Raw genomic sequence first — 15026 nt, 5'->3', positions numbered from 1 at the left:
TTAACAGAGAGGTTTTACACGTTGATGGGTCCGGAGCCAGGGGAAACGCTCCAGCTATAATCTGAAATAACACCATGGTGAAGGAAAACTTTAAACGGATTTCTCCCACGAAAACTGCTTCATGCCACATACAATCTCTGCTTTATCAAATATAAACTGACCAGGGGTTTTTCGATGCCTATTAATTTTTTCTGTCATTTAGATGGGGGAGAGACTTTGGAGCCTGTGCATTCCAGCAACCGTACTCAGGAAACCGAGTATGCCAAAAGCCAAAAAAGAACATGATTCAAGCAGAATCACTCTACAGCAGCCTGAAATCTCACACCTAGGCACAGCTCACAACCTGGGGGAGGAGGCAGGGAGAGAGAGAGGGGCGCAGAACGCACTGACCTAGCAGGAGGAACGAATTTCCATTTTAACAGTGCTGACCCAGCACAGCTGCAGGAATTCAGGTAGAGAGAGCTAGAGGTACATTCAGAAACATTCACTTATTTTGGGAAATATATGTAAAGCAAATCTGTGATTGCCTGATGGAGCATACGTATGATGCTCTTTCAGAGGATTCTGTAAAGTTCCTGACTGGCCACATTAAAATTTTTGCATACATTTTTCAAAGATCATAAAATGATAGGGAAATACTGGAGTAAGAGGGTGTCTGTCAAACACAGAACGTAAAAGAGACTGGCATTCTTATAGAACTAAAAAATGCTCTCCTTTGGATTTTTTAATTTTCAGTGGCAGGTAATTCTGCCAGTTTTGACTTTGCTAACCTATTCTAACGATTACTTACTTACATTCACTATTAAAAACACATTTCTTATTTTTATTCTGAATTTGCCCAGCTTCAACTTCTGGTCAGTGTCTTTTGGATAAGCTTATCTGCTAAAGCTCCCTGGGATTACATTCCGTTTCCCTAGGATAGATATTTTTAGAAATATCAAATCATTCCTCAGTGTGTTATACTACCATTACTTGAGCTACTTGAGTGTTTGAACGTAAGGCTACGCATCTTCCAATATCTACTCCCAGGCCTTTTAGCATTTTAATTGACCTTTTCCAACCGCTCGGTCTCCCAGCACCCACCCTGACCGTGGGTACTGTCACTGCCAAGTCTTCTGACACGGATCATGCCGCCACCGAACAGCAAGGGTGAAGTCTCTTCCCTGTACCCAGATGACAGTAGCCTCCTTGCCTATGAAATTGCCCAGAACATGCATATTTAGGCAATTATATGCCACGACCTCCAAAATTTTTGGAGTCATTCTTCCCTGCACACTGTCCTTTTAATCTTCATCCAAGGGTTTTTTGCCTAGCTAGCCTACCAGTAGTGATTTTGCATTTTTCCTCCTGGCCATTCAAACAACTGTTACGAGCACAGAAGCCAGGTCTCTGCACAACTCCACTTGAAAACGCGCCCTGTGCAGCAGTTTCTTTTCCAGTTATATTGAGGACACCTAGCTAAACGCTGCTTTCAACCTGCTGTATACCTGCTATATTGAGGGTTGCTTTCTAAATTACGCAGTGCTCATAATAAATGCATTATTTCAACAGTATCACTTTATTAATCAAAATTAATCTAATCGAAAAGATAGAAACTGAGCCTGACTACACCAAATTGACAAAAGCCTGTGTGTGCTGACTGGCATGAGTTACCTTCTTATTTACTGATCAACAAAATAGCTTATCTACTGCTCGATTATTTTATTCACCATCAAAGTCAGGTGGGTAAACTGAACGTGTCAGAGATTGCCCTGCTTGACTTCATTCAAGAAATGAGATAACGTGCATTTTCCTCCAGCGCTCTGGGAACTTTCCAACTGCTCCAAGACACGGCAATAATCAGCAGCAAGCAGCCAAATTAAGAAATTTTGCACCTCTTTCAGAATGCAGTTTGGACTGAAAATGTAGAGGGTGCAATTCCACATCCTTTTGATTTACCTCTGAGAGATATCAGAGACCATCAGCACATTGCACAATCGCTGCCTTCTCACCAGCCAAACCACAGCCTGAAAACTATTTTCCAGTAACTTCAACCATTACGACTGAACAATTTACCATTTATTATTTTAATGCAACAACAGGCCAATATCCTTCTTACCGGTTTTTATTATTTATACTAATAATATATGGCCATTTCTCTTTCCCTTTTGTAATCCTTTTTTTCAAATCCACCTTCTACACAGCGTACCTCCCAGTTTCCATTCTTTACTAGCAATCTTTGCCTTTTCTCATCCCCTTGAGCAGTATAGCTGTTTATTGCTCCCCTTCCAAGTCTTTTTTTGCCTGGGGTCACTTGGCCAAGTATTCTTAAACAGTTCCTAGTTATTAATATTTTTATGTTCACATTATATACTCAGCTGACATTGATTTCTGCTTTGCAAGACAGACTCTTCTAAAGCACAGCTAGATGCTGATGTGTACCTCATTTACATGCAACAAATGTAATCAGGTCACGATCACTTACACCTAAATAATGACTCATTGTAGCCCTGAGCAATTCCTCTTCTGAAGTTGAATTCTCTAGGACAGAATCTCCAACAGGTATGTCCTTTTTCATGCTTAAAAACTGTTACATCTACTTTTAAGAATTGCCAGTGGTTATCGCTTATATAGAAAACCTCAAAGGTGGTACTTTAAAAAAAAACATTATTTTATTTTTACATTCATTTTAATTAGCGAACCATTTTGTTTTCCTGTGCTTTAGCGGTTGACACAAATACCACATGCCGCCTACTTGCCCTGCTCTTGCATCAGACCATTACTGTGCTCTCCCTGTGCCTGCATCAGGCAGTGGTCCCCAGCGCTCGGTCCTTCGGGCGCCACTCCTGTGTTAAAGCTGGCAGCGGGCAGCAGACGTTCCTGAGCTGGGACACGGCCCCAACCCCTGCAGAAGCTGTCACGTGCTGTGCCCACCCAGCTCCAAGCTCCCTCCAAGCCCCTGCCGCAGCCCCCAGCAGCTTTCTCCATCACCTTTATATATATTAAAAAATTGTAAAAGTATTGCATTGTACACTCCTAATTATCTCTTGTGAATGCTAGTCACCGTCAGCTTGGAAGCAGCACAGAAAACCTACACAGAAAAACGTGAATGGATTCATGATGATTCCTGATTTGAGAAAATTTTAAGCACAAAATGATTTTCCTATGAGGCTGAGCAGCAGCTCACTACAGAAAATCCAGATTTAAAGCTCAGTGACTCAAACTCCACAACACCTCCCAACCAAGGCACGGAGCTCGCTCTGGTACAGCCTTGTCCCCAGGGATCCACTAAGCCCTGCATTTAGGAGGACACAGCACTGCAGCTCTGAAATGAACAGCTGCAAAATGGACCTTCTTTTTTTTTTTTTTAATATATGATTGCAAGTTCACGGAGAAAATCAGAACAGCTATATTCTGTTACATCAAATCCAGCTCCACTCACTGCACAGGACTAAAAGTATAAAAGTTGGGAAGTATTCAGTGATGCAAGAACGGGAGAAAGCAATCACACAGCTAAGCAGAAACTGGTAAATGTTGTTTTTTAAGGAGTTTAGCATTGTAACAACTTGTTCATATCAAGTTACGGGTCTTCTACACTTGTTACAAAAGAAAGTCACACGAGAGTTTTACCACACTACGATAAGCTTTACTACTCTCCCCTTTCCTGTATTTTCGGCAAGTTAGCCTCCATTTTCTCCTTGCTGACTGTCTCAACTGTTAAAAGGAATGTATGAAACAGCCAAAAACATAAGGCATTAAGAAAGGTTGAAGTAGCACATCCTAATATTGAACTTTCAGTGGTTATAAGACATTCAGATTTGAGTACTTTGGTTTTCCATTCAGATATTGTGACAACAGAGAAACCACTCAAGAAGAATCTAATATTTATGAGAACTAGAAGAGCATCGACTCCACTTACTCTCAGAACTGCAAATTACTGAACAGTCATGAAAATGTGAGTCCTCCATTTTACATAAATTATATCCCGAGCTGCACCAACAGCAGGGCGAGGGCAGGGATTGTCCCCCTCTGCTCTGCTCTCGTGAGACCCCACCTGGAGCCCTGCGCTCAGCTCTGGGGCCCCCAGCACCAGAAGGACAAGGAAGTATTAGAACAAGTCCAGAGGAGGCCACAGAGATGGTCCAGGGGCTGGAGCACCTCTCCTGAGGGAGACCAGGGCTCCAACTGAGGGAGCTGGGGTTGTTCAGCCTGGAGAAGAGAAGGCTCTGGGGAGACCTTACAGCAGCCTGCCAGTACCTAAAGGGGGCTGCAGGAGAGCTGGGGAGGGACTCTGTCAGGGAGTGGGGTGATGGAACAAGGGGGAATGGCTTTACACTAATTAGGGTAGGTTTAGATTAGGTATAAGGAAGAAATTCTTTATTATGAGTGTAGCGAGGCACTGAGCAGGTTGCCCCGAGGAGCTGCTGATGCCCTATCCTTGGCAGTGCCCAAGGCCAGGCTGGATGGGGCTGGGGGCAGGGGTCGTGCCCATGGCAGGGGATTGGAACTAGGTGGGTTTTAAGGTCCCTTCCAACCCAAACCATTCTATCCCTTCCCTTTGCTTCTCTTTCCCCACTCTTCTCTGCAGCACGTGCTTAAATTTAGCTAGATGTGAAGACAGACTTTTTGTCAAGACAGTAGGACATTAAAATAGATCTATTTGGATGCTTACTTTACTAAAATTAGAAGTGCCAGAATTTGAGTATTTTCTCCAGGTTTTTTTTTCAGGAGAAAACTGGCAAATGAGGGAAGCAGACTCATTTCAAGTTGGTTCAAACCAACACCAGTACAATGGTATTTTGTTAGGATCATTCCATCTGTTTGGCAATGAGGTTAGAATGAAAGGCTAGCAACAATACCACTGAGCAGAAAAACACAGCAAGCCTCTCGATGAGATAAATAAAGTCAATGGTCCCACAGCAACAAGTGAAAACCCCCTAATATTAACCACAAGTAAATATGGCCTTTATTTAACATTGTTTTGTTTACATCATTTTAACCTACAACAAACGGATCAGACTACTTTATCAATGGGGAGATGCGTAAAAGGTAAGATCGCTTAGTACTTTGAAAATACTAATAAATGTGAGTAGAATATACGCAATATACAGACAGGCTTTAGTCTAAGTATACATAAACTTATTCTGTATCAATTTTTAGTTAACAAGATACTCTTAACAAAACAGTATGTTTGAAATATTTTTTTCAGAGAAACATGTAAACATTTATAGCATTGCAACTGTATAATACTAACCTGAGGGCTTTCCTGCTAGCCAATTCCAAAGTCAAACACAACCACAAAGACCTTGTTTCATAACACTGATTAACTGAAAGACAGATTAAAGCAGATACTCACACTATATGTGCAAGATCAAGTGGCTTTTCTGGCTGCTCGGGAAATATAGGACGAGGTGGTTCTCTGCTTGGTACACAACCAAGTGATTTACTAATTGCATGGCTCAGCTTCTTTGCAGGCGATTTCTGTTTTGGAAAGAATGACAAAAGTGAGTTGACTATTACGAAGAGCAGTGAAATATGTGCAATCAGATGACAATAAAATGTTAAAAAAAAAAGCATAGAGTTCGAAACATTCGTTTACATTATGCCATACTAAGAAATCAGTAAAGAAACTACACAGATTAGCAAGTTGGTTTTCTTAGCTGGTGGTGGTTTTTTTTTTTTTTGGTGTTATAATACTGGAAAATGAAAATAGTTTAACAAAAGTATGTAACTTTAAGAAATAAACCAATTGTCTGGTGTTTCTGTCAGGAACTGACATCCAGTGAAGCAATTTCTTACACTCTCTGATAAGGTTTTCTGAACATAGGTGTTGTATTTTGAGGGGAGGGCAAGGGAAGAAAAAAGGTGGTGCAGAAGCAGGTAAATAACCTGCACGCACAGCCTTACCAATTGTCAGCACTGCGTTCATTTCCAATCTACTAGAATCAATTGAAATTTGGAGCTATGCCTCCTCCTTCCTGTCCTTTGCTAAGGTAATTGTTTTTGAAAGACAACTTCCAATTTCTTGTTCGTTATAGGCACAGCCAAGGTGAAACACAGAGAGATGAACAATCAGTTTATTTTCTTTTACAATTCATTTGATGTGTTAACTCATGTCACAAGAGGAGCAACTATTCTGGGACCAGCTGAGGAAGGCAAAGACCAGAAGCAAGTATCGCCAAACACACAGAAAAATGGTCATGCACTTAAAATGGTAAGTCCAGTGTTGATTTAAAAAAATAAGTCTTAGAATGTTATTACTTCCGCCACGCTCACCGTGATGTGGGAAGCCAGCAAATGCTTTTATCAGAGCTCAGAAGTAACCCGGCAGCACCGTGTTTCTGATCAGGCTCAATAACAGTCCGCGTGCATGCAACATGGTGGCTGACTGCTCCTCCCTGTCACTGCCTGCTGTCCCTATAACATGTTCCGAAGTGGAATTTGGACCAATTCTGAATGCACATTTAAATTACAATTCAATTTAACACTAATTTAAACAGGAGGCAAGGCTACCCAGAACAAGAGTAACACATTCTCTTGCAGTTATCATAAAAGAGTAACTAACAATTATTAGCAATTACTAACAATGAATTAAACGATTAGTAATTACCAACCAGTGAGCCTCTTCAACTCTGGACTCCTGGCTTTAGCAAAATCAAACAGGCAATAAAGGCTTTTTTGAGTAGAGAACCTATGCATGCGGAAGTTGTTCCCTCTCTGAATTTACACTTTGTAGTAGATTGGGATGCGTTTTAAGTAAAATAGTAATATCAATCAGAAACCAATAAAAAAAGATAAAAATCCTCCTTTCAAATTAGAAGAGCTGGATGCCTCTGAGAATACAATAGGATAGCTAGTTGCTTATTGAAGGTTAATTACCTCCATCAATTATTTTACAACTCACAGTCAATGCTGAGAACTTGTCCTGGTTCCAGTTAGGACAGAGTTAATTTTCCCTCCTAGTAGCTGGTAGGGTGCTATGTTTTGGATTAGGATGAGAAGAGCGCTGATAACATGCTGATGTTTTAATTGTTGCAGAGCAGTGTTTACACCAGGCCAAGGACTTTTCGGCTTCTCGCTCTGTCCTGCCAGCGAGCAGGCTGGGGGTGCAGCAGGAGCTGGGAGGGGACAGACCCAGGACAGCTGACCCAAACTGGCCGAAGGGGTATTCCATACCATCTGACGTCATGCTAAACAATATATAGGGGTGGCTGGCCGGGGTGGGGGGGCCGGCTGCTCGGGGATAGGCTGGGCATCGGTCAGCGGGTGGTGAGCAATTGCATTGTGCATCACTTGTTTCGTACACAGTATTGTTGTTAATACTATTACCATTATCACTATTATTATTATTATTGTTATTATTATATTCCTGTCTTAATAAACTGTCTTTATCTCAACTCACAGGCTTCACTTTCCCGTTTCTCTCCCCCATCCCAGAGAGGGAGGGGGGAGGGTGAGCGAACGGCTGTGTGGTGTTTAGCTGCCAGCCGGGTTAAACCACAACAGAACTCTAACTCCAAGCTGCCTCTTGGAATTCATGATGAATGCTTTCTTGGGAAAAAAAATCACTCATGATAGTATAGTTCCTTGAAGTACGTGTCGGTGAAGACTCGATGGGTAGCTGCAGTGGGCTTCTAGTCACGTGCATCTATCGGCACCTCACACCACTTCACAACACATACTCTGGCCTGCTTCTCATACTAAGAGCGTACTGTTTCAAAACTTAACCCAATTATTCAATCTATTGTAGGCTAATTCCTTTCAGATTCTGGAATTTTTATTCACCAGCCCACAGACCCAACCTGTGAAGGAGCAGGATGCACGTTGAAGGCCATGGAGTGCAAGCCACCCAACAGCCTTCAGACACCAGGGGACAGGGGTGATTCAATGGTCCCGATACCAATACGTCTCTCTGCCTCTTGCTGGCAAAGCCTCCCCCTGTCCAAGTAGTGCTGCACACATCTCCTGATGTGCACACAAATTCCTATCGCCTCTCATCAGGAAGGGCTTCAGTAAGAAGGGTGCCGAGATAATTAACTGCTTCAGGTGAAAGTCTCCTATAGGGAGCTCTGTAAAACTGTGTTCAGAAGCACTTCAGCTTGCTAATTCACCAAATAGACAGTGCTAAAAAAGACTTGCTAATAGGGTTTCATGTGTTGAGAAAACCTGGTAGATAGCAATCAACAGATTGCAAATACAGTTGAAGTGCATGGTGCTCTCACCACGGAAGGTACAGATGATCATCAGCCTTTAATTATTTTGAAAGCTGACAAAATATCACAGTCCAATCTTTATATTATTTCCTACTAAGCCCACAGCAAAATTCAAATTACGCACTATTAATTTTGTTATCAAATAAATGTGATGAAACCAAAAGTAAAATTCTGTTTTTCCTAAATTTCAACATTCTTCATGTTAAAATTTTCCACATACGTTTATCTCCAAATTTGTTCTCCACTTCTCGTGTATTTCCTACATCACTCTTTACTGTGTTTATCTTTTGGTTTCTGCACAGACCATCCATTATCACAGTGTCTTTTCTGTGACCTCTTCTTCGCAGTATTTTAGGCTATTTTAAAAGCGTTTTTCCATTGTGGTAACAAACACCATATCCTATTGTGCTAGCCCATCATTTATATTGTCAAACAAACACAATGCTGTCTACAATGCAGAAATACCGAGCCACTGCTGCAGCCTCGCCTTCTGAAAATTATAGAGGGAAGATAATTTCTATTGATCCCAACTTTTGGATAATGCCTCTCAGTGCAGCTGAGAGCGAAAAGAGCACGGCATGCTGAGTGAGCACGCTGCTTCCTGGGCAAGTATGCCTCTCATGGATACTTGGCTGCCCTGAAAAATCACACACACACGCCTCAACTAGCTGAGCTCTACTTTAGAAATATCTAATAAAAACTGCCTCTCTCATCATTGTCACCAACCTTCACCTTCTGTCTGATGTCTTCCACAGGCACCCTGCACCCTGCAGGGGGGATGCCCTACCCTTCAAACAACAGCCCCGCAGTAACAGAATCCTCTCAGCCACCACTAACACCACCACTGCAAACTTCCCCAAATAACACCAGCCACCTGCCCACCCCTAGGACCACCTTTTTATTTATTTATTTTTACCAACTTCTTCCTCAGTTGTTTACCTTGTTTCTTCTTGGCTTTAATCTCTATTTGTAAACAGCTGAGGGCAAACTATGTTTTATGAATTATCTGTAACTTCCCATCATATCAGCATCGCAGTCAGCCGGGAACTTGGACATGCTACTACAAAATCACCGGTAATATCGAGGTTTCACACATTCTAGAATCCAATTTACCGTATTAATTTATCTTCAGATTTAGATGGAAGAACAGTCTGGTGTGCCTTTACTTTCTAATGCTTTCAACCACTTGACATTTCCTTCTAGTACAGAAGCGTATCTGCAGTCAGCAGCCAACGTCCTGCTCCACGTTCAGCTCCATCCACAGCTCTCCTGGGAGCTGCCAGCACCGCAATCCATTTTGTTTTACTTTCTAAATGGGCACGGTGCATGACTCACCAGGATTTGCACTGCTGTGGACATTGTCTGTCTGATGGTAAGTGCAGCTGATGATCCAAAAAAAGACAGGCACGTAAATGAAATAAGTGCTCTTCATCTGGACAGAACATCTCAGTAGATGAGTCACCTCAGCAACCTTCCTGGCCCCCAGTACTCATGGTTTTGGTTTTCTTCCAAGCTGTTAAGTCATGTAGCAACTCTCCTTCCCTTCTCACTGATCATCTAATTGCTGAGGCATCCAAGACATGTTTCTTCTCTGCATTATTCCAGAAGGTTTATGAGAGAAGCTATCAGTTCGATCCCACCAATATGCCAGAAGTGCTTTGCTGTTTTGAGTGCATCTGCAAAGAGTAACTGAGACACTTCCTTGTGCAGAATTCCTGCTTTCCTTCACAACAAATCTTTAATTTTATTTTTTTCGAAATTTCTTCTTTAGTAAACCCTCAGCCTTTTACATCTGTAGACTTATCAGTGGAGGACACTTACCTTGTTCCCCAAGTCTACCAGTAAATATTTTAAACAGTTTTTGCTGCTTCGTCATGCACAGAATAATTAAATTTCTTTAAAAAAAATAACTGCCACCAGTTATCGTAAATATTTAAGGAATCTATGAACCTTTTAAAGAGTTATAATTCAGTGTCTGGTTACATGACATCCCAGTGGATCCCCTTCTTTTTGAAACGGTTAAGATTTACATTTTTCGGTTTCCTGTCCTCTGAACACCTATAAAATCCGCTCTCAGAGGTGGACTACTGAACTACATACAAATCATTATCAGTTCCAGAATTGTTTCTGTAACTTTCACAACTTTCTAGATAATAGATGTTAATAAATTTGCAACTCAAAAAGAAAGCAAGAGCTGGATAAATCAGGTGAATATTATGGAAGACTTCTTTCTCTACGTACAGCACTAGCTGGTATGCATGTTTTCTGCAGCTACTGCAGTGGTAAATCCAAAACTGCACTCCTCAGTGGTGCTAAGTTTATAATTAGCTGTCATTAAAACAGTTTGCATGACCAAAATAGCATTTACCTACCAGCAAGCACACCTTGGTTCTCCAGCTTCCAGAGAAAGCTCAAAAAGATTAAAAAACAGAACAAAACTTCAATTTTCTCAGAGGCTGGAATGCTTGCTCTCTTTTGTAACATACAAGGTTGAAGGAGACCCTGCTCTGTGCTGTACACTCTTTAAAACATTTAAAAAGTTAAAATACTTTTCCTCTTACCCACCGAACCACTCTCCCCACAACACTCACCCTCAGCTAGAACCAAATGCACACCAAACACCCGAGGTTTGGCTATTTGTATCTGATACATCAGTTGAGGACTGTCCTGGATCCTACATTTTTATTTAGTAAGCAGTCATGTTCCCATCCAATTGAGTTATAAATAAAAAAATGTATGAACAAAACCTAACATACGCAGCAATGCCCACGTAAGTAGGCACAAGCCTGTCAGTACAAGCCGTTCTCAGCACTAGAACTCAGCTACCTGTTCCCTGGGATCCAGAAGGCAGCGTGTGCATGGCGCTGCTCTGCGCAGGCTCGGGCACAGCTCTGCAGCTGCTTGCTGCTGCTGGGGATTCAGCTCCGTGCCCCGGGAGGCTGCGGAAATGCTGGGAAGGGACCTCCCGCAAAAGCACAGCAAGTGCTGAGCATCCCTGTTCTTACCCAAGCTTAGCCACAACTGGCCCGCGTCCTCTGGGCCACCTCGAACAAGGCAAGCAGGTTTGAGGCACGCACATCAAATGCAAATGGACTGGCCACTTTCTGCTGGGAAACTGTTAGTGATGATAACACTGAAAAAAAGTGTCAGACGTGCCAAAGTTACCGGTAGATGCAACTGCACGTTTTAAATGTTTAAACCCATTGCATCTCTACTGTGCGTTGCCAGATCCTTTTCATTCCACAATGGGCTGCAGATCCTGTCTTTGTCCACCTGCCTACTAAAGACCATACCCATTAAAAAATAAGACTTCCATCATGAAATCAAAAAGCTGGGAAGTAAAAAACACACCACCAAAAGTTGTCTTTCTACCGTGTTCTCACTACCTACATGCCATTTCTTTATAAATCATATCCACCTCTAACACAAGGGTCTAGTAAAGGACCGTTACAAAGGGCTCAGGAATTTGTAGGCAATAAACACTGAATTTGAAACTTGATGAGCAAGAACTCTTGCTTGAAGACAAGGATTCCAAAGGAATGCTTTTGGGTTTTTTCTCTCTTCTCTTCCCCCCAGCACAGGCTGGGCAGCCCAAGCCCCCCCCGACCCTGCAAGTCTCAGCACCGTGTCCCTGCTTGGCTTGTGTCTAGGGGAATGAAAAAAACGTGCTTGAGATGTTTTATGACTTTAAGATAGTCTAAGTGGGAAATTAAATGAATCGGAAATGTAAGAGAGCAATTTTGAGAGCAAAATCTTATTAACAGCTACTTACAGTATTGCTTGACTGTAGCTTGGTAGATAAAAGGGCCTGTCTTTTGTTTTACATTTGATTAGTGCCCACTGTAATGCCTTCCCAACGGAAGTCAGAGAGATGTTATCACTATAGAAACATCTGAACCTTTGTTTGCTTTATTGATAGCTCTTCCAAAACCATTCAGTGAAGGGTGTTTGTAACTAAGAAATACACCATTATTTATAGGAAGAAGACCGCTTTACTTCAACTATCGTTGAAACTACAGCCACCAAACCTTACACCCTGCTGTAACGTGGCCATTTCAACGTTTACCGGAAATTTATGGATGACAGAGACTACTTATATTTAGCAGCCTAAACAAGATGCAAACAAACAGAATGAACAATGGCCAACCGAACAACTTGATTTCCAGATCTGCTGCACATAACTTTAAACGATCAGTGTTTTGGAAAGCGTTGGAAGTATTTTTCCTCCCCAAAACAGGCCCCAACTAGCAGTGTGTTCATTCAGCAAAACCCCTCTGTTAAACAAATGGTTTCTACTGGAATTTCTGTTTATATACTACGTAGTTTAGCATATCCAAAAATTAAAGTCATTTTAGAATTTCAGGAAAAAGAACCTCATGAAAATACTTGTTATTAATGCTTTTTCTGGGTTTCAGGGCTCCAAAGCTCTGAAAACGTATCACACAAGTCTGAACTAGATCTTGCTGGGTTGAGAACCTACAGAAAAAAATATGTAAATATGTATGTATGTACTTATATGTATTATTGTATCAGCGAACCAGGTAATTCCTTCTGATCTGGTCAGCAGGGAACTCAAAATATTGTTGTTGAGCAAATGCATATATAGATATGTATTAAAAAAGCACTGGATTTATATACTTCAGGCAATGACAGTCTACTAGCAGTTCAGGTAAGATGTTCCAGAAGATATAAAGTTCTGGAACCTATACCATTTTTAAAAAGGACAATATTTAAGTATGAATTTTCCTATCTTCTCCTTCCAACTACTGACCAGCACTTAGCCCCCTTTTCTAAATTAAACAGTCACATTATAATGATTCTTGCTCATGGAGATAATTACTAATTATAATCCAAATATCATTTGAACTTCTCTTTGAATAAGTAAAAAAAAACCCTGGATTTTTGCAATGAGATGTTTTTTTTTTTTTTTAAAATCTAGAATTGTCATTTATTTCTTAGTGATATGGTTTAGTGGAGGACTTGTTAGTGTTAGGTCAGAGGTTGGACTGGGTGATCCTGGAGGTCTCTTCCAACGTAGATGATTCTGTGATTCTGTAAGAAATAGTCCTCTATCTAAATGTTATTTCTCAAATATTTTTCTTAAGATTTTTTAGTTAAGAGTTTTTAATGCATATATTCACAATTATCAGGACAACGACAATAACAGACATCTCTTTTAAAGAAATACTGTGTTTAAAGATGACACTTGGGTAAAGGTCCTTCCTAAGCACAAGATTCGTGCTAATTATTTAGCCTTTCTGGGGAGGAAAGGTATTGCAACCTTTATGCATTTTTAAGCTAGAAGAGAGGAAAATTTAACGAAAGTAGGACTGTGATGAAGAGGGGAAGAAAACAATGTGTTAGGACCTTGAAGAGGACTTATCTTGTATGCTTTAAACACCGCTGAATACAATGACCACCATCTATAACTGAGTAACATTATTTATAACAAAAATAGTGCAATTTACTTATCTATACCCTTTGACTATTTGAAAACCTCTAGAAATCTAGAAGTTTAGAACTGCACAGCTGTGCAGTTCTATTACAAAATCAACTTTAACTTCCAGAATATATTAGTACAGCAGTGGTTATGTCAGCATGACAAATAAATGTCAGTTACCCAAGAGGAATGCTCCTTCATCTGATGCTGGTTGCTGTGAGGACCATTGGCATGGCCACGCCAAAAACAGTTTTGACAGAGCTGGTAGTTGTGGCACTGCTGGCATCGGTACCGGAAACCCATCATGCTCTCGCACCGGCAATATGAACATTCCACAGGATGGAAGACTTGGTGGAGACGAGGAAGGAAGGAAAAAAAAAAAAAAAAAGAAGTAAACCTTAAGAAAGCCTCAACCATCAGATTTCACTGGAAATCAAAAAAAAAAAGAGCACCCAGGTTCTTAATCACTAAAACAATTTCTTATGCTGATCAGGTCATGGATTCTGAGTCCAGAGAAGGTTATTTTGGCACAATTAACGATAAATCTAAGTTAGTGATAATGTATCGGTACCATCTGATAAATTCAGTATTTCTTTTCCAGCTTTCTCCCTTTTTGGATATACTTAGACCTGGAAAACTCCATGCAAGTTCAACAACATAAAAGAACGCAAGTAGAAAGGGAAAGTAAAAAAGTCATATTCACAAAGGTTCGTTTCTGTCTAAGGGATCACTTTGCCCTCAAGTCAGCTGAGAGTGTTTTCCACACAAAAGGCAAATTCAGACCACCACAAGCTTCTGCTCTGAATCCCTTCTCACTGAGGAAATTCCCTCGCTCTTCACTGACTGTGAGCTCCATCTCCTGTACCACCATAGCCTAAACTGAAGAAATCCCCAACAAACCTCTAAATCGTAACATCTCAAGAAGGTAAAAGTTAAACTAGGTATGATATACAGAGTCACCAACACAGACAACAAAAAAAAGAGAAGAGATGGCTTCTTCCTCCCCCTTTTTTTAACCCACAAACAAATGATCACAGACTTCCTCCATTTACTAGAGAAGTCTTGGGTCAGAATAAACAAAAGAGGAATATGAGAATGAAGTAAGGGAGGTATCTTACTATGTCAAACACAACTTACAGTTGAGGCACAGAAAACAGAATGGAAGAATGAAGGTGAACCACAGAAGCAAGAAGTTCAGCATCACCATGGGGCAAGAGCATAAGTAGTTACAGATGGGTATAAATAATGGCTATGGAGAAGATAACAGGAAAAAAGAGCAGCCTACTAGCCAGTCAGCTGAAATTCTTGGATATGTCTCTTGAAAACTACTTCATGATGTAAGAGGAATAACTGAGAGGAGTCTGAAGGTTTGATCTATGATAAAAGTTACGACT

At 41.0% G+C, this 15026-nt stretch overlaps 1 protein-coding gene across 16 annotated transcripts in view; it reads right to left on the bottom strand.

Moving 5' to 3' along the window:
- The window catches only part of DTNB (dystrobrevin beta), a 207077-nt gene that overhangs the window by 138625 nt on the left and 53426 nt on the right, over positions 1 to 15026 (bottom strand). For 15 of the 16 annotated variants that reach the window (XR_010830722.1, XM_048053413.2, XM_048053411.2 and 12 more), the window contains 2 exons: positions 13813 to 13979; positions 5336 to 5460 (listed from right to left, as the gene is read on the bottom strand). Coding sequence is in view for 15 of the 16 variants with exons in the window: in XM_048053413.2 (XP_047909370.1) it covers positions 5336 to 5460; positions 13813 to 13979 (292 nt within the window). In the remaining variant the exon portion in view is untranslated. The remainder of the gene's footprint in view (positions 1 to 5335; positions 5461 to 13812; positions 13980 to 15026) is intronic. The other variant, XM_066995266.1, reaches the window with a different exon arrangement.

Source organism: Anser cygnoides, chromosome 3 (assembly GCF_040182565.1).
Source record: "Anser cygnoides isolate HZ-2024a breed goose chromosome 3, Taihu_goose_T2T_genome, whole genome shotgun sequence".
In the NCBI taxonomy this organism is placed as follows: Eukaryota; Metazoa; Chordata; class Aves; order Anseriformes; family Anatidae; genus Anser; species Anser cygnoides.
Note: the sequence above shows the minus strand (reverse complement) of the source record. Positions and strands in the feature narration are given on the sequence as shown.